Source organism: Bathycoccus prasinos (genome assembly GCF_002220235.1).
Source record: "Bathycoccus prasinos genomic : Chromosome_11".
In the NCBI taxonomy this organism is placed as follows: domain Eukaryota; kingdom Viridiplantae; phylum Chlorophyta; class Mamiellophyceae; order Mamiellales; family Bathycoccaceae; genus Bathycoccus; species Bathycoccus prasinos.
The window spans coordinates 455,079-473,111 of NC_023998.1; the positions used below are offsets into that span (position 1 = coordinate 455,079).

Consider the following 18,033-nt stretch of genomic DNA (forward strand, 5'->3'; position numbering starts at 1 on the left):
ATGTCGTCGAGAACGATCGTCTCCACGACGTTGGCGTACACGGGAGGGTACATATTTCTCGTCCTCTTGGCGGTGTGTTTAGCCACCGGTACGTGTACTCTTCCTCTCGCTCTCGTGCTCTTTCTTTCCCCGCGCGCAATTATAAGTTTTGATTTTCGTCGTAAACCAAGCGAGTACTGTACGAGTCTTCCTCTCTGACGAACTCGTTACCCTCTCTCTCACTGTCTGCGTGTTTTTACTCTCGCGCTTTCATAAAACAGGTCTGTATTACCTCGCGGAAATGGTCGAAGAGTACACGCGTTTTGCGAAGAAATTCCTCCAAAACGCGATCAAAGCTACCGTGTGTATACACGTGCTTTTATTTTTCGTCGACGGCATGCCGTTTACCGCGTGTCTCGTGGGAGGTTTGTCACAAATCGCGTATTCGAGATTACTCAAGAGATACCCGTTTATTGAAGTACAAACGATGGAATTCATGGGTTCAGTCGTGATGTTGATCTTAACGCACGTGTATTGGATGCGATACTTCCGCGAGGAGAGGTATTCGACGGAATACGCCATGGGATTTTTCTTGTGCACGACGTGGTTGGTGCCGTTTGGGTTTTTTATTTCCTTGGCGGCGAACGAGAGCGTGTTGCCGGGAGGCACGAGTGGGATTGGGGGCGGTCCCGGAGCGGCGACGGGGGGGATTAGTGGGAATGGCGTGTACGGTCCGGGATCGAACGGGAGTAATAGCAGAGAGAAGAAACGAAGCAACGTGGTGTTGCAAATTTTAGACTGGGTGAAGATGAAGTGGGAGATGCTGGTGAGGGTGGTGTTTCCGAGAGGTGTCCAAGCGTCGTATAAGAGCGGGTTGCACACGTATTAAGAATAAAGAAATATATATATATGTGTGTGTGCCTATTGAGAGAAGAATCCCCGGGGAGAAGAATCACTACATACTTGAGAACTACTCGGAATGAAGAGTTGTATTAGTGTACAATTTGTATAAGTAAATAGATAAACTACAGAGAGAGGAAGATTAAACCAGCATCGCGTCATCGTTCCCTGTTTCTTGAGTATCCGTCGTCATCATCGTCGTTGACGACGCATTCAAGAGCTTCGCGTTGATCAGTCTAAGCGCCTCCAAGCTTCCGCCTTTCACGAAACAACTTCTCATCGCCTCTTGCGCTGCATCCACCGCATCTCTTCTCCTCTCATCGTTACTAGCCATCGCGTCGTTGCTACTCAGAAAAGCTCCAGTCTCCGCGATCCTCTCCGCTTGGTGCAACAACGGCTGTAACCTCTTCGCCGTCTCCACCACCGATCGACACGCCTTGGCGCCTTCCCACGCGTTCTCGTTCGTCTCTCTCAAAGCCACTTCCGGGATTTCCCCTAACTTCTTCGTCAATTCCCCGTGCATCTCGATTTCCTTCGACAACCCTTTCATCTCGGATTTACTCCTCATCGTCACCGCTCTCGATTTCGCGATTCGTCTTCTCAAGCTTTCCAAGCGTTCGTCCAACGCTTTCTCCTCCTCCACCGAACACTGCGGTAAATGTTCCACCGTGTGCATCGTTCTCTCGCTAAAATCGGACGGTAACTTCACAATCTCGTGCGGTACCGTAAAACATCTGCTCGACGCTCTCGAGCTGAACTGAGAAAAATGTTTCGAAATGTTCCGTTGCGCGTGTTGATACAGCGAGTCCAAGCCTTTTTGAATTCGCTCTTGCTGCTGGTGTTGGGGGTGATTCCCAGAATCCATCATTTGTGTTCGAATGCATTGTTCGAGCGTATCGAAGCCATCCGCGGCGTACACTTCCACCTGTACAAGCATAAAAAGAAGAGAGTGAGAGAAAGAAAGAGAGCGAGAGGTCAGTTTCTATAAAACTCGCGCGTTCGTATCCCGCGTTCGCAAAGCAACGCATCCATCGAATTCAAATTCCCGTAGGGGGAAAAGAAATAATTTCAAAAATCATCGTAAACTCTTACCGCGTTCAACACGTCGTCAAGAACGTCTCGCGACCGTAACTTTTCCTCTTTCACCTTCTCCGGGTTTAAGATGTCGTCTTTCGTGCGTCGAGGCCTGTGTGCGTCGTTTTCATCGTTCGCCGGTGGTGATTCCGTCGCGTTTATTTGCGCGTTTACGACCATTTTTGTGTCTTTTTGTGAAGAAAAAACGGCCTTTTTTGGATCATTTTTTCTCCCTTAAAGCGGCATTGAACATGCCAATAACGACGACGAAGAACAACATAAACAAGAGAAAAAGAAACGACTTTGAGAAAAACGAGGATGATTCAGACGATAAAGGCCAGTTCGACGTGTCGGTGTTACTCCCGGTGCACAACGCCTTGCCACATTTAACCTCGTGTTTACTGTGTTTATTCGCACAAGAGAAGGTACGATTGGAAATCATCATCGTGGATGATTCGAGCACGGATGGAAGTTTCGAAAGGATTGGTGTGTGTAAACGAGCGTACGAAACACTAAAAGAAGGAGAAGGCGGGGAGTGGAAATTGACGGAAGACGAGAAGGAGGAAAAAGAGGACGTCGGAAATGATTTCTACGCGAACAAGGTGGAGTGTAATTTGAGGGAAGAGTTTGCACACTTGGAGGAGGAGGAAAGAGGAAACGACGATACGTACGAGCGAATCGTGCGGAAATATTGCAAAGGAAAGAGGCATAAAATAATCCTTAGGAAGTTAGAAAGAAGCAAAGAGGTACGGTCTGGACAAGGGTTGGCGTTGAACCTGGCGTATAGTTTGTCCACGTGCGAGTACGTGGCGGAAATGGAAGCCGACGATATGAGGCCGCAGAGATGCTTTTACGAATTGTTGAACGCGTTGAAGTTGCGGGAGGATTTAGACGCGACGTTTAGCCAGATTTCGTTGATTGGCGATTTACCTTCGAGTAATGCGCCGCAAGAGGGATGGATTGGGATGGAACGGTTCAGAAGGTGGCAAAATTCATTGACGTGTGGTACTACGGAGATGGCGCCTGGGCGATACATAGAGATTCCCGCGATGCGAGCGAGCGGCTGTTATCGGAGATCATTTTTGGAGAAGAAAATGAATTTGAATAAAGAAGGGGAAGGGGGCATTAGAATATACGATGATTTGTGGAGAATAGGAGACGAAGTGGTCGATTTCGCCGTTTCAGAAGAGCAAAGAACGTGCAGTAGTTTGAAGAGAAATCCCAATCACTGGTGGCCGGTTGACGTTTCGTTCCTCCATCGCGCGTTTAATAGTGGCATGCGTTGCCATAAAGTAGAACGACCGATGTACTGGTGGCGACAATACGCGAAGCAATCGACGAAAGTACACGATAGGTGCAGCTTAGAGCGCTTGCGAGCGGCAAAAGTACACTACATGTTGAAGGAGGATGGACCGTTAGGCTTCGCCGCTTTGTTTACCGCCGACGGTGACACGGACGCAGAAGTTCGCGATGTCGACGCTCTCGCGAACTCTTCCGAACCGGACTCGTCGGCGGCGAAGATAAAAAATTCTCCTCGTGGCAGCAAAGAGCAAAAGAAATTAATCATCCGCGTATTCGGCAGAGGCGAAACGCTCAACGCCTACGTCGCCGACATCAACCGCGAAATCGAACTCATCCGCGCAAAAGAGAAAGAGGAACACTACGCGCGACACAAAAAGCCCCTCGATGCCACCGCCACCATAACCACCACCGACGAGGACGATGATACGTACCAACCAAAACTTCTTTACGTCGTCGAAAAGCGCGACGAAATGCCCGGCCTCCCCAAACGCAAGCGCTCGAAAGAAAACGGTCTGGACAAAAACACCAAACTTTGTCGCCTCTTCGCGTTTGGTATGCAGAAAGCGAGGGAGAAGATTCTTCGAGTCATGCGCGACGATTTTGATACGGGTGGTTTAGATTGGTTCGTCGCTTAAAATCATCCAACATTTATAGAGCGTTTCGCGTTTGAAAATGCCTTCTTTTCCTTCTCTTTTCAAAGGGGATTCACCTTTACTTTTCCTCAATTCTCCAAAGGAATAAAACGCATAAAACACTCGACACACGCTCTTTATTCATCGCGCAAAAACTGCTCGCTCTCTCTGCTGATCGACACCGCGGGCGCACCGACGATGATGTCTGGTAGTTCGTTCGACTGGTCTTCGCGCCAGTCTTTAATCCAAACCCTCTCTTCTCCCGCGCTTTTAGATGCGCTTTTCTCGAATCTGCGTCACGGGAAATTGGATGGAGGCGGAGGTGAATCTGATGAAAGTGTTCACTCTTCCGTCGTGAAAGGACAAAAAGCGGTCGCATTTTTACGCCCGTCGGGGTTACCAGACGCAACTTTATCCCGAGTTTGGCGAAATGGAACGAACGGGACGGGAGAAATTAGCGATCGAGACGGGTTGCGACGGGTGTTGACGCTCGTGAAAGAGGCGTTGGAGGAGGAGGAGAGGAGGAGGATGACTTCGAGCGGAGCGGCGGCGGACGGCGGATTGATGACGATGACGAGCGGCGGATTGACGCCGACGAGCGTTTCGAGCAACAGTATTCAAAGCAAACCGATGTCTGAGAAAGATAAGGTGAAGTACGAGAAGCATTTCTCGAGCTTAGACGTGAACAGATCCGGGATGGTGACCGCGGAGAACGCGGTGCAGTTTCTCGGGAAGGCGAGTTTACCGGAGAGAGAAATTCGGGAGATTGTTCGGAAACGGTCGAGAGGGGCGATGAGTTTGACTTGCGACGCGTTTTCGTTGGCGATGCACGACGTGTACGCGGTGATAAAGGCGAAAGGAAGTGGAGGACACGGAGTGACGCCGATGGTGAGCGGGAACAGCGGCGCGGGTGCGAACTCGACTCCGGGAAGCGTCATGAACGCCCAGTTCGCGAGTTTGAACACGCCACAGAATCAATACGACGTGTCGTTGGATACTTTTGTGACCGCGTCCAGGAATAATAATAACAACAACAATAGCATCAATAATACGACTTTGGCACGACTAGACACGCCAGACACGTATTCGAGACCTCCTTTAGATTTGGGATTCAGCATGGATAACGCGGCGGTGGCGACGCCGGCGGACCCGAGAGAGCAAGCCAAACTCGAGAAAGAGTTGAATCAATACGAGAGTAAAGTATCGCAAAGTGACCAGAGAAATCAACGAGCGAGAGATGCCATCGAGAGCACGCGAGCGAAAGTTGATAAAATGCGAGAAGCTGCGGAACGCGCGGAGAAGAACGCGCAAGAGGCCAAACGCGAGGCGCAAAGCGTCATCGAAGACGCCGAGAAGAAACGCTCGGAATACCGTACGCGAGCGATGACGGCAAAGGCTCGCGTGGAAGAGCAAATGCGAGAGAAAGAGAAGCAAATGCAGGTCGCGAATAGAGATTTGGAAAAGTTGCGTCAAAAAGTTGAACAAGCCGAGTCTGTTTCTGCGTTGCCGTTGAAATCGATGGAATCGAAGCTCCGCGCGCTGCAATTTGAAGTCACTCGAGTAAAGACAGCCGCAAAGAATAGGCAAGACGCGTTATCAGCCGAGCTCGTGAGAAAAGGCGCGGAAATTCGCGAGATGGAGCGCTTGAAGGCTGCTGCGATTCAAGATGCCGAAAATATCGAACGTCAATTTAAAGAAAAGCGAGAGCAAAGCGAACAAGCTTTAGAGCGAGGCAAGCAAGCGTTGGAAGCGGCGAAAAAATCAACCTTAAACGCGGAGAATCAACACTTTGAGCGCGTAGAGCGCGTTCGAGAACTACTCGTCGATGCAAAGAAAGAGTATGTGAAAGAGAAAGAAGCGCTCGTCGCGGCGAAGAAGAAGTTCGAAAGCGAACTGGCGAAACTCGAAGAGGAACGCGCCCAAGCTGCGCAAGAATTCGAGAGCCAACGCATCGTGACAAAAAAAGCTCGAGACGCGCACCGTTTGCAACTTCAAAACAAACGCATCATGTTAGAAGAAGCATCGGACGCGCTGAAGGAGGCGAAGAAACAACGAGATGTCATCGAGGCTGAGCATAAAGCTTCGCTCGCCACTGCGAATGAAAACTTTCAGCGAACCGAAACTCGATTGAACGCCGAGAAAGCAAAATTAAAACAAACCGAAGAAAAACACAAAGGCGTTTTGAAAGACATCGAGGAGAAGATTGAAAGCGCAGAATCGAGGACGGAAGATATAATTCGCCAGATTGAAAACGCCGATCGCGATTTAGAAAAGCGAAAGAACGAACTCGAGACGAGGTTAGAAGTCGCGACGGAAAGCTTGGAGAAGACGGAAGAGGAGTTACGCGGCACAAAGTTAAGAGTCGACGCGCAAAGAGAAGAGTTGGATTTGCGCGAACAGGCGTGCCAAGAGAAAGAAGCGGAGGCTGAAAATGCCGCCGAATCGTCGAAATCGTTGATCAAGTCAATGGAAGAAGACGTGAACGAGTTGCGGACGAAAATTGAAGCCGAGGAGAAGCGCGTCAACGAAGAAACCAGCGCGGTGCAGAGAGATTTAGAGGCGAAGCGTGCACACTTGGAATTGGAAACGACTAAACTAGAAGCTGCGCTCGATCGCGCGAGAGATGTCTTCCCGCGCGAAAGCGCCGCCGCTCAGCAAGCGTACGCTTTAGAAGCTATGATTGCGACGACGGAATCGGCGAGGGAAGAGGCTGAACGGTCGGCGGCGGAATCCGAGGCGCAATCGGAAAAGAACATGGCGAGGTTGATGGAGCTCGCAGAGATGGTTGGCAACGCAAACACGGAATTGAAGAGTTCGTCGAAGTTTACAGGAGGAGAAACGTTCAGTTTTACCACCGCTGCTGCCGAAGAAACGACGTCGACGAGTTCGTTTGAATTCGCGTCGGGCGCCTCGCCGTTCGCGGAATCGAAGGAGCTTAAATCGGACGCACCGGAGCCGTTCACGGGTGGCTTTGCCGAAGCCGAAGACGTTTTCTCGCCGCAAGTGAACTTGAAGAAATCGTCCTCCGCCAACGCATTCGCATTCGATGATGGCGGCACCGTGATGAACGACGCTGACTTTGGCGACGAGTTTGACGCGTTCGCGAAACCGAAAGCGACGGGAAGTTCCGAACAACCCTTATTTAGCGCACATTCTGCGCCAGCAGCTGTCGAAGATATCGACGGTGACGATCCATTCGACGTCGATTTCGGTACGAATAAAAACACCGCCACCGCCGCCGAGGACAATTTACGCAAAGAGGCAAAAGAAGACGACGCGTTCTTCAAAGATTTCGGCGACGACGCGTTTCCTCCGTCACAACAAATGGAACGCGAGAGTAGCAAAGAAAATGTCGAATGGTTCGAAGATGGCATGAATAATTCCATAGATCACGAGCAACAACAACACGATTTAGACGACGACGACGATGACGACGATGGCATATTTGGTCGGCCAATTGCGGCGAACGATGGAGGAAGAATGCCTCCGGAAGACGATCTCGCGTTTGAAGAGGAAGATTTCTTCGCGCCGATTGCCCAGAAACCTGTTCAATCGTTCGAAGATTTCAACGACACGATTGGCGATCGAGGTGAACAGCAAACGAATAATGGATTTGAGGATACCAACGACACCGACGATGCGTTCAAACAACCAGGACAGCTCGGCCGGAATAAGTTTGACGACGACGACGATGCGTTCAACGACGAGTTCTCCGGCGATTTCAATTCTCGAGAAGATAACAACGGAGCGAACAATAACAACATGAACGACGACGGATTTTCGGACGATTTTGGTGATTTTGAATCGTCCAGGCAAAGCGTCGAAGCTGCTGGCTCGTTTACGAACAAAGCATTGAAAACGAGTAACGTCGATACCACGTTCGACGACGACGCCACGGATGAGGACGATGAACCGTCGTCGCCGAATCGCCAACAACAAAGTTCTGTCGCTGTTCCGGAGATTACCGAAGACGTCGGCGATAAAGAAAACGAACTTCCACTCTACATCAGTCGCGACGATCTCGAACGTTCTAAAAACGCGTGGTATACGCTCAGGAAATCATTGAACGATCCGAACGCGCTCGGCGTTACGGGCGCGCAAGTCGCCGCCATGGCGACGAAAACTGGTTTGCCGAACGAGAAGCTGGCGGGTATGTGGAACGCGAGTTGCACGTCCGACGGATCCAGTTTGGGTTTGGGTGATTTCTGCGTGTTTATGCACTTGTTAAAGCACGCGCTGAACGGTGGGAGTATGCCAGACTTTCGCATCGAAGGGTCGTTTCGCGAGGAAATGTTAGGCGCGGATATCGTCAACGAAGAAGCGAGAGTGACGAACGAAGCGAAAGGCTCGTTTTTGAAAGACGAAGAGAGCGAAACAGAAAAGTCAGCGAAAGAGCAGCAACAGCAAAAACAACAACAACAACAACAACAACAACAATCTATGCCACCGCCCGTGAACATCGCCACGCCGCCACACGCGCAAAGTCAACAACAACAACAACAACAACAACAGCAAGCTTCCCCGACGCGTCGTTCGGCAGGCGGGCAGCATTCGCCGACGCGTCGCGGCTCGGACGCGCTTCCGATTGAAGGTCAGTCGCAACGCTTAAAAGTCTTCATCGATTCCGTCGCAAACGTCAAAGATGCCTCAAAAATGCAACAGGTGCACTGTAAAGTTTCTTTAGTCGACACGAACGGTCAAGAACTGGAACAACCGCAAAACACGGCGGTTGGCGCTCGACCCGGGAACGACGCCAACTCGCTCACGTTACAAAACGCGGTCACCTTATCCTCCGCGCCGGCGACTTGGCCCGCCGGTTCTGCCGTTTTAATCGAACTGAGACATTTCAAAAAGAAAGAAAATAAAGTCTCCACGCGCTGTTGGAGTTTCATGGAAAAAGAATCCGTCAGACCGGGTTTGTTCGGTTTGCCGTTGGCGAAAAAACCAGCGGATCCTCTCCGCCAACGCGTCGCGTTGTTCAACAAAGGCACGCCCGATTTGAAGTTGCGCTTTAGCTTCGTTTAAGTACGTAGAAAAAAATTGAATAAATATGTATATATATATATAACACTCGTACTTATACACTAACAACTGTACGAGTGCGTGTACGTGTAAAACCTGAAAGAGAGCAAAACGTCTTCGTACGTAAACCTTCACTCTTTTCGCATCTCACATGTTTTCCTGTTCTTCTTTGAATGAAAAATTTCCGTTTTTTCAATTTTTTCATTTTTTTTTCAATTGGCTGTCGAAGAACATTTACGTCACTTTGTAGAGATCAAATTTCTCACATTTTAACACCAAGATTTAAGACAACTTTTGCTGTTCTTTCAACGTCGTCGCTTTCGTCTTCTCGTTTTCTTTAACGGAAAGAGAAAGAGAGAGAGAGAGAGTGTGTGCGCATTCGTTGGTGCGCAGCGTTTGTTTTGAGCGCTTTCGTTTTCGTTTAAACGGGCTTTAATCTCAGATCTGAAATTTCCGATCAAATCTCGCTCTTCTTAGGTTAAGAATGACAACGAGCTCGAAGAAGATGAAGGAGGACAAGCGTCCGTCGCAATGGCGCGAGATCTTATCCGCCGGGGTGGACGGGTGGTCCTCGTTCAGCGACACGTGTTCGGACGAACCGAACGAGAAAGATCGAGGGAATAACAACATCACGACGAGCAAGAGCGGTTTGGAAGTCCAGCAGCAACAACATCAACAAACGAATCATCATCATCATCATCAAAAAGAGAAATCGTACCCGTCGTTGGACGTGCACTGGAAGCAAGAACGAAGGGACATCGAGTGGCAGTGTTTATGGCTCGAGTTACGTCTGAAAGAGTTGCAATCGCACAAGAATAGGTACGAGAAAAAGTTGAAATTGTTGGATGAAAATGCGGCTGCTGGAGGAGACAAGGAAAGAACGAGCAAACCGAAATCGAAAAACGGGAAGCTGGCAAAGATGGTGGTGTTTAACGAACATCCGCTTTTTGATCCAATTCGAAGACGACGGGAGAAGATTTTGAAGAAAAGGAAATTGATGACGAGTGATGAGGACGACGACAAGGAAAAGGACGGCGAGGACGCGAAGATGGCGACGGAGGTACCGGACGAGGACGGGAAATCGAACAAGAAGGCGAAGACCGACGACGACACGTCGAAAGAACACAAAGGGAATAAGTCCGGGTCGGGTGGTGATTCGGACGTCTCCAACACCGTCATGCACGAAAAATGCGAGGATTTGAAAAAGCGCTGTTTAGGTTTGATGCAACGATTAGGGCAACCGCCGCCGATTTTTACCTCGAATCAAGGCTCCGGCGGGGGCGCGAAAGGAGGGAAAGGTGGTGGCGGTGGCGGTGGTAGCGGCCGCGGAAATAGAAATGGAAGGAATAGAAACAGGAACTATCCGCACGGCGGTGGTAGTGGTGGTAACGCCGGTGGAGCTGGTTCAGGAAAAGACGGAAACAACGACACCAATAAAGCCGAAGCTGGAAACAACAACAACAACACTAGAAAACACATGTCGCGAAAGACGGACGAGTACGATATTAACAACGTCGTCGGTGATATCGTTGGTGCGAAATACGTCGAGCGCGCGTTGCACGAAGACATCAACACGCCTTCGGTACGAGTCGTGACGACGTTTACCATGTCTGTAGAAGAATTGAGAAGACTGAATAACATGGACGCGGCGGCGACCGCGGACGCGAAAAACAAAGACGGCGACGACTCCTCGGATGAAGACATCTCGGACGAAGCGTTCGCTACTCGACACGCCAAGTACGAAGTCATGGAACGAAATGCGCGCATGCCTCTCGAACTGTTGAAGAAAGCCGAAAGAGAAAAGAACGGCGGTAAATCGCCGAGAGGACGAAAAGCAAACAAACCGTCTTCAGTCTCGAAATCCAACTCTGGAAACGAGGACGAGAAACGAGCGGTGAAAAGATCGGTCGATTTAAACGCCATCCACGCCTCCGCGCCGGTCGTTTTATCCAAAAAAGGCGGGGACGCACCGCGTGCCTCCGAATCGAATTCCGACTCTCCCAGCGACGGCAGCGCCGAGCTGAACGAAGACGTGGTCAGAGAAATTTTACGAGCGTCGTGAGAGAAAGAGAGAGAGAGAAGAGAGAACCTACCTACACGTATAGCTATAAAACACATATATAATAATAAATAAAAAGAAAGTACTAGTATGTAACATTGTGTAGATGATTCTTCGCGTAAACAGCGGAGCGTTTCACCAACCGACCATACCATCGTCAAAGCGAAGAATATCTCGTCACTTTTACTCCTCACAAAACAAAAGGAAAAAATGCGAACGTGTTGTCTCCCGTCGTGTACGTCCTCCTCCTCCTCTTCACCTCTGGTCTCGTCTTCTCCCGCGTCTCGTCGTGTACGTCTTCGTAAAGTCCACCTTTTCGCGGCGAATGAAAACGAAGAGCGAGAACGAGAACTCGACGAGAAAACTCGGGAAGCTTTGCGTCTTCCGTCGAAATCCTCCCAAGACGACGAGGAGGCTCCTTCTCAAAAGGGAAATGAACGCTTCGGAAACGTAGACGGCGGGAAATACGGCCTGGGAAACCGAGTGGATAAAGCGTTGGATGCGACGACGGACGAGTTACAGTTTAAAATAGGCGCGATTGTCTGCGTGACCTTGCCCGTGTTGCTTTTGATTTTCGGGCCAAGACCTCCGAGCGAGTATTAAGAGAGAGAGATGTTGTACGCGTGTATTCTAGTAGATGTTATGTAGTGTATATGAGTTATAAATGATGCCTTCGTCTGAAAGGGGAGTCGCTGAGATTCATAGCTCGGGAAAGTCTCGCCATGCGCTCGTCGTCGTACATGCGTCGAGATTCTTCGGCGCTGCGGGAGTAATGTAGAGACTGCCGCTCTGGCGCTCGATGTTGCACGACGGGTTGTCTCGTTTGCGGGACTCGAATAGGGGTGAGCATTGCAAAGCGAGAGGTGGTTGGGTCGATGGTATTGCTAAAGGATGATGATTGTTCTTTCGGGTGTTGTCGTTGTAAGCCGACGTACTTCTCCTCGACGTGCTTGCGCGTGTTTGGCGTCGGCACCCAGTGTTGCTTATCGTCGTCGAAACATTCGGACGAAGTTGGTTCATCTTTTTCTTCTGCCTCGGCTTTGACTTCTTCGTCGATACTGGTTTGCGTGGCCATCTCTCTCGCGTCGTATGCGGCAGACCATTCGAATCCAATCGTCGGCGATGGCTCTTTCGGAGTGAGCGTCTCTTGTTGTTGTTGCTGTTGTTGTTGTTGCTTCTCGCGTTCTTCGATTTCTTTTTGGAAGGCAAAAATGGCGTTTTGATGCACTTGATACTTTCGCTTCATCGCGCTCAAAGGCGTTCCAACGGATGGCGGAGCTTGCGGTGCTTTTATATTCACCTGTGCACTCGCATTTACCATCTCTTTAGGTGTTTTCATCGTTTCCGGCGTAAATTGCAACTGAATCGGTTGCGCCACTGGAATCGCCTTCGTGTTCGTCCCGACCGATTTCGCCGTCGTCTGTTTCAACCGAATCGCCTCCAAATCTTTCTCCAGAGCCACTCCTTTCGTCGCTTTGCCGAGTAACGTGCTCACGACCACATTTAACTCCTCGTTCTTTCTCTCGAACTCTTTTAACTTCTTCTCCATGTCCAAAGTTTCCAACTCTGCTCTCGAGGCGTCCCTCTTCGCCAACGCTTGCCATTCCTGCGCATTCATTTCTAAACTTTTAATCTTGATGTCTTTCTCTTTAACCAAGCTTTCCAACTGTCGAATGCGTTCCGTAAACGTTTCGAAGCCCTTCTGATTTGTAACTTTCAAGTGCACCAACTCCTCCTCTTTCTCTTTCAACTGTTTACTCACCTTCTCTTCAATCTGTCGTTCCAACGCCTGCGCAAACTCAACGCTCTCTTTGCTATTGTTTCTCGACAATTCTAACTCCGCATCTTTCATGTTGTTCAAAGCTTCCGTCACGCACTCAAACTCTCTCTCTTTCTTTACCAGATCATCGAGAAGCTTCTCTTCTCTTCTCGTCGTCGTCGTCGTATCCTTCTCTTTAACAACAGCTGTCGCCGTCGCGTTTGAACTTTTCGCTCGCGAAGCAGCCATCATCGAGCGAGTGCCAAAGACATCCACATCTGCCTTCTTCTCCTTAGTAACTTCTTTCGTCTGCGTCGATGCCATTTTCACCTCTCTCAGTCTCGTCGGTGTATTCGTGGTCGATGATGATGTTACATTCTTCTCCGCTCGCTCGCTCCGCCACTGGTTCACGTTGGCACTCATCGATACCCGAATCTCTTTCGATGCAGATCGCAAAGGCGAATTCGTGCTGTCTCTCAGCGGCGACTTCGGTAAATCTCGAGTGTTGTTCATAACCATTGGAGATGATGATTTCACACTCTTCGTCTCTTTAGTGGCGTTCTCTGCGTCGTCGTGATGACTTCTCCCATTTCCTCGACGCATTTCCCCAGCAGACGGAAACCCGAATTTCTCGCGCATATCTTTCGCCAACTCTCGCGTTCGAGGCGTGAGGTCAGACGATCGATTCCTCCGCGACGGGGAATGGGTGGTGTTTGCAAACAACATGTGGATGTTTTGATGATGACAACAAGACGAATGGGAAAGGAAATGTGCTTGAGCAAAGTGAGTACTAAAGTGAGGAATTTGTGTTATTATTCCCCCTTTTGGTCTTTAAAAATTCAAGCGAAAACGCCTTTTACAGCCGCTGCCGCTCTCCCATCGATCGGAACAGAACAGAAAGAGATTTATTACGAACGATGATGATTTGGATGAACAAAAATATACAATAGTACTACACACACTTTTTTAACTACCGGTACACGCGTATATATGATGCGAATCTTTTAATTACCGTTACCGCTACCGGTTTTCACGGAACACTTTTGAATCTCCGCGCGGATACTTTCGTGCAGTTTCTTACCCATACTCGCGTCGCCTCCGAACATGTTACTCAACGCCGCCGGTTGCATGCGAACGAGTTCTCTTCCTGCGATAGTTGTTGGAACTTTTGCGTGCTTGAACGCGCCGTTTTTGGTCGTTTGAATCCATCTTTCGAGTTCATCGCGTTTCCATTTCACCGGCGGTATGCGTCTCGCGACATCTTTTTTCACGACGGTTTTCTCGCCGGTGAGTTTTGAAACTTCAATTTCGAGCGTTCTTTCCACGTCCTCTCTCGACTCTTTGTAACAACTACTCTTGGTAGAATTACTGTTCGTGTCGATTTCGCAACTATCGCCACCGATTTGAACGATGGTTTTCAACGTCATCGCCGTGTGTTCGGTATCGATGGATGCAGGCGACACGGTACCGATAACCGCCATCTTCGCCACGTCGCTCACGAAACACTCCGCCAAGACTTTCGTCAGTGGACTATTTCTATACGGAACGTGGATAGAAGATGGGTCTTTCGCGTCTGCGCGCAACTTTCGAAACCGAGCGCACTCTTTCAGCGCGTATAACGACGCGTTGATAGCAGCAGTCTCCTCGCGTTGTTTGGCATCGTGATGCACGTTGTCCTCTTTCCGTTCGCTTCCGGCACAGTCCACGAGTGTTAAGCGCCTTTCTGATGTCAATATTGATGATGACGACGACGGAACTTTATACACCGTCAGACGTAACACCGCGTGCGACCGAGACGATTGCGCGTTGCACTGCGTCGCCGATACCGTTCGCCTCGAAACGCCCTCCTTGACGCAAATTTCAACATCTTTCGCGGAAAAGCACGCCACAGATGTCGCGTTAATTAACTCTACTTCCATGTTTGCTTGCTTATCTTTACTATTGCATTTTGCCATTCTATTCGTTTCGAAAATTTCTTTCAAAACGACTTCGTTCCTTTCCGCGCCGAGAAGATCGAAGCATTTCTTGCCTTGAATTTCAAAATATTGCACGCATACTTTCTCAACGCCATTCCCGGATGAGAAGAGACTTTTGAATGCATTCAATTCAATGTTCGACATCGTGTGCGTCTTTCCAGATCCAGTCTGGCCGAACATAAACAACGCCGCCGATCCTCCGTCTTTTTCGATGACATTTTCAACCAACGGTTTCACCGCCGTCTCGTACACTTCAATCTCCTCCACGTCTTCATCGAACGCTTGGCCATGTAGCGAAAACGTCCCGTGTTTCACAAACATTCGCTTCAAGTCCGCGTGCATTTGACAGTTGTGCACGACGATTTCGTTCGATTTAGACGCGCTAACTGTGACGACATCAAACTCGCCCTTGCTCGTTTCGCGTTCAAACATAGGCCGTTTCCGAGCGTAGACGCTAATCATTTTAGTGTTGTCAGAACTGATACTCATCGCATCGAACGTCTCATCTTTTGCATTCTTCATGCGCCATCTCTGCACGGCCGCTTTGAATTGCTTCGCGTGTATTCGTCTCGATTCTCTCTTATCGAACATTTGACGAAGCGATTTCTCTTCCTCCTTTTCCTTCTCCTCGGTCTCGGCGCCGCTACTAGGGGTGTCGGTCAAAATTTTCATCTTCTTCTTCTTCTTCACGAGTGTTGCGCTATTGCTACTTCCCGGTGTCCTCGTTGCTACTCTATTGACACCGGGTGTCGATTTATTACTCTGCGACGCTAAAAACGTCGGAGGTCGAAGCGATTTGATCTCTCCCGTCTTTGCGTTTACCATCGCGTTCTTAACTTTTGGCGCCAAGGATGGAGAAGACGCGGACGGAGGAGTCGATTTCTTCGTCTTCAGCAACAAGCTCGAAGACCCCGAAAAGGCCGGTTTCTTGGTCGGTGGCTTGGAAAGCATCAACGGGGACCGCCGCGAGGATTTATTCACCCCTTCGCCACCCGCGCCGCTCGAAGAACTGAAAGGACTCTTACTTTTCGTCTCCCGTCTTCGCTCGCTCGCGATGTTCAACGTCTTCGTCTTCTTCCTCACCAACTCCTCCTCTTTTTCTTCACCAACCATCGACTCGCTCCTCACTTTGTTGTCATTACGGACGACGCTACTCTTTTCCACGATCGAAATTCTTTTCTGCACTACCGGCAAACTTTCCTTCGCGTCGTAAAAGACATCGTTCGGCGACTTTGGCGACGCCGCCGTCGCATCCATCCGTCCCCGCTGTTGCTCTCTAACCTGCATCGCGTACCTCCCCAATTCCACATTTTGCGTCCTCGGACTCCACATCGCCGCCTCTCTCGCCATCTTTTCTCTCTCTTCAACTCTCCTTTGCTCTTTCTCTCGTTCTCGTTCCTCTCGTTCCTGTTTTTTTTGTTGCAAAAATGCCTCTCGTTTCTTCGTCAAATCGAGCGCTTTTCGCCTTTCGTTTTGCTCTCGAACTTTCTTCTCTTGCGCAGATTTCCTCTCTTGATTCATTCGCTCGAAACGGATGGTTTCTGCTTTCTGTCGCATGCGTTGGCGCTTTAACGCGTACTCTTTTGCCGCGAGCGATGCCTGTGGTGTGATAATAATAGCAATAAGAGATTGATTCGTGAGATATAACACACATCTCACAGCGGATGTGACATCCCCTGAGGGGAAATTTCAAAATCACGGAGAGGGGGAAAAGAGAGATCGAATGGAAAACACATCTTAAAAGTGATGAATACCTTCTCAGCCGCACTGATAGTCGCAGTGTTAGTCGTAGTAGTAGCAGTATTCTTTAAAGTCATCTTTAAAGTAGCAAAAGTGGTGGTTGTTTTCGTCGTCGTCTGTTGATCATCATCAGCATCCTCCTCGCGAGGACTGGTGAGGAGGATGGCATTGCTTTCCCGAAGCGTGGTTTTGGACATTTTTTTTTTGTGAAGCAAAACGAAAAGGGCGAAACTTTACAACAAGAGTACGACGACCAAAGAAGAAAAGAAATGCACCGAAGAAGACGGCAAATCGACCTCGTGCTCTCTAAACTTTTGGCATCCTCCTCTTCGTCGTCGAGCGTTCGTCTTCCTCGCCGCCACTTTTGGGCGGCCGCCGCAGCGGAGCTCGGTGGTAGTCATGGAGGAAAAAAAGGAAAAGGAACAACGTTTTTGTCAAAGTCGTTATCCACTTCATCCAATCCGCAAAAGCAGCGCGCGGCAGGAGCAGCACAAGACGACATCCAATCGACGCTTCGAAGAGTCAATCGAAGGATATCTCTAGGCGTGGACTCCGTGACGTCCGGTGAAGTCGCAAAAGCGAACGCGAAGTGGGTAGATAAAGAAGAAGAAGGAAAAGGTGAGAATTTGCTTGGGAAACGACCCCCAATAGCAGCAGCAGGAACAGCAGGAGCAGCGGTAGCGGAAGACTTTGACGACGACTCTGTCGTAGTTCGCGCGAACAACGCGACGACGACGATGATTTTCCTCCACGGATTCGGGGACACCGCGCCGCAGTGGGAAGCGTTCGCGAGGACGCTCGTGCGCGGGATGGAAGAGTACGTGGATGTGGTTTTACCGTCCGCGCCGAAGAGGTATTACGCGACGAACGCAAACGAGGAAGAGGATGAGGAAGAGACATCGTCATCCGGTGGTAACGGTAAAAAGACGCAAGGCAGTGGAGGCGAATTATTCAGCGGCCGAGCGTGGTTTGCGCCGAGGTTGCTACCGAGTCGAACGGATTACGAGAGCATATTAGCGGAATATGAAGACTTGTTGGACGAGAACCAAGCGGAGTTGGAGAAACGGTCGTTCTCGTGCGACGGGATGAGAGACTCGTTCGAAAGATTGAAACGGTTAGTCGAGAACGAATACCCGCGGGAGGTTATTTTGAGCGGGTTTTCGCAAGGTGCGGCGATGGCGGTATCGTTGATGTGTTCTGGGGATCAAAAGCCGAAAAATTTAGTCGGATGCTTGAGCTTTAGAGGGTACTTGCCGAGGAAACCAGACGAGATGAAAGTGGGAAACGAGACGACGTCGAGGACGAGCGAGGAGAGTGACGATACGACTGGCGTGAACAACAAGAATGTTTTGCTCATGCTCGCGGGCGAATCAGATCCGTTAGTCCCAGTTCGATGGACAAAAGAGGCGAAAGTAAAAGCAGAGTCGCTCGGATTGGACGTCCAGGCGTTTTTCAGCGAAGGGTACGGGCACAACGTGACCAGCGATGATATATACAGAGCGCGTTCGTGGTTACGTTCGAGAGTTGTTTTATAGTTAGACAGCGCCAGCGGCAACATTTTGTATTTTTATTCAATGTACCACCACGCAT

At 49.7% G+C, this 18,033-nt stretch overlaps 9 protein-coding genes across 9 annotated transcripts; 6 read left to right on the forward strand and 3 right to left on the reverse strand.

Moving 5' to 3' along the window:
* Bathy11g02420 (predicted protein) lies at positions 1-868 on the forward strand (the record flags this gene model as incomplete). Its single annotated transcript, XM_007510083.1, has 2 exons — positions 1-88; positions 171-868. The coding sequence occupies 2 exons, from the start codon at positions 1-3 to the stop codon at positions 866-868; spliced, it is 786 nt and encodes a 261-aa protein (XP_007510145.1).
* A 153-nt stretch (positions 869-1,021) lies between these two features.
* Positions 1,022-1,816, reverse strand: Bathy11g02430 (predicted protein; the record flags this gene model as incomplete). Its single annotated transcript, XM_007509999.1, has 1 exon — positions 1,022-1,816. The coding sequence occupies one exon, from the start codon at positions 1,814-1,816 to the stop codon at positions 1,022-1,024; it is 795 nt and encodes a 264-aa protein (XP_007510061.1).
* A 388-nt stretch (positions 1,817-2,204) lies between these two features.
* Positions 2,205-3,890, forward strand: Bathy11g02440 (predicted protein; the record flags this gene model as incomplete). Its single annotated transcript, XM_007510071.1, has 1 exon — positions 2,205-3,890. One exon carries the CDS (start codon positions 2,205-2,207, stop codon positions 3,888-3,890), a length of 1,686 nt encoding a protein of 561 aa, XP_007510133.1.
* A 198-nt stretch (positions 3,891-4,088) lies between these two features.
* Bathy11g02450 (predicted protein) lies at positions 4,089-8,912 on the forward strand (the record flags this gene model as incomplete). Its single annotated transcript, XM_007510260.1, has 1 exon — positions 4,089-8,912. One exon carries the CDS (start codon positions 4,089-4,091, stop codon positions 8,910-8,912), a length of 4,824 nt encoding a protein of 1,607 aa, XP_007510322.1.
* Positions 8,913-9,414: 502 nt separating this feature from the next.
* On the forward strand, positions 9,415-10,971 carry Bathy11g02460 (predicted protein; the record flags this gene model as incomplete). The annotated part of the gene is made up of 1 exon (XM_007510255.1): positions 9,415-10,971. The coding sequence occupies one exon, from the start codon at positions 9,415-9,417 to the stop codon at positions 10,969-10,971; it is 1,557 nt and encodes a 518-aa protein (XP_007510317.1).
* Positions 10,972-11,178: 207 nt separating this feature from the next.
* On the forward strand, positions 11,179-11,571 carry Bathy11g02470 (predicted protein; the record flags this gene model as incomplete). Its single annotated transcript, XM_007510134.1, has 1 exon — positions 11,179-11,571. One exon carries the CDS (start codon positions 11,179-11,181, stop codon positions 11,569-11,571), a length of 393 nt encoding a protein of 130 aa, XP_007510196.1.
* Positions 11,572-11,626: 55 nt separating this feature from the next.
* Positions 11,627-13,330, reverse strand: Bathy11g02480 (unknown protein; the record flags this gene model as incomplete). The annotated part of the gene is made up of 1 exon (XM_007510318.1): positions 11,627-13,330. One exon carries the CDS (start codon positions 13,328-13,330, stop codon positions 11,627-11,629), a length of 1,704 nt encoding a protein of 567 aa, XP_007510380.1.
* Positions 13,331-13,731: 401 nt separating this feature from the next.
* Bathy11g02490 (predicted protein) lies at positions 13,732-16,640 on the reverse strand (the record flags this gene model as incomplete). Its single annotated transcript, XM_007510238.1, has 2 exons — positions 13,732-16,302; positions 16,458-16,640. 2 exons carry the CDS (start codon positions 16,638-16,640, stop codon positions 13,732-13,734), a joined length of 2,754 nt encoding a protein of 917 aa, XP_007510300.1.
* Positions 16,641-16,712: 72 nt separating this feature from the next.
* On the forward strand, positions 16,713-17,978 carry Bathy11g02500 (unknown protein; the record flags this gene model as incomplete). The annotated part of the gene is made up of 1 exon (XM_007510085.1): positions 16,713-17,978. The coding sequence occupies one exon, from the start codon at positions 16,713-16,715 to the stop codon at positions 17,976-17,978; it is 1,266 nt and encodes a 421-aa protein (XP_007510147.1).
* Positions 17,979-18,033: the final 55 nt, after the last annotated feature.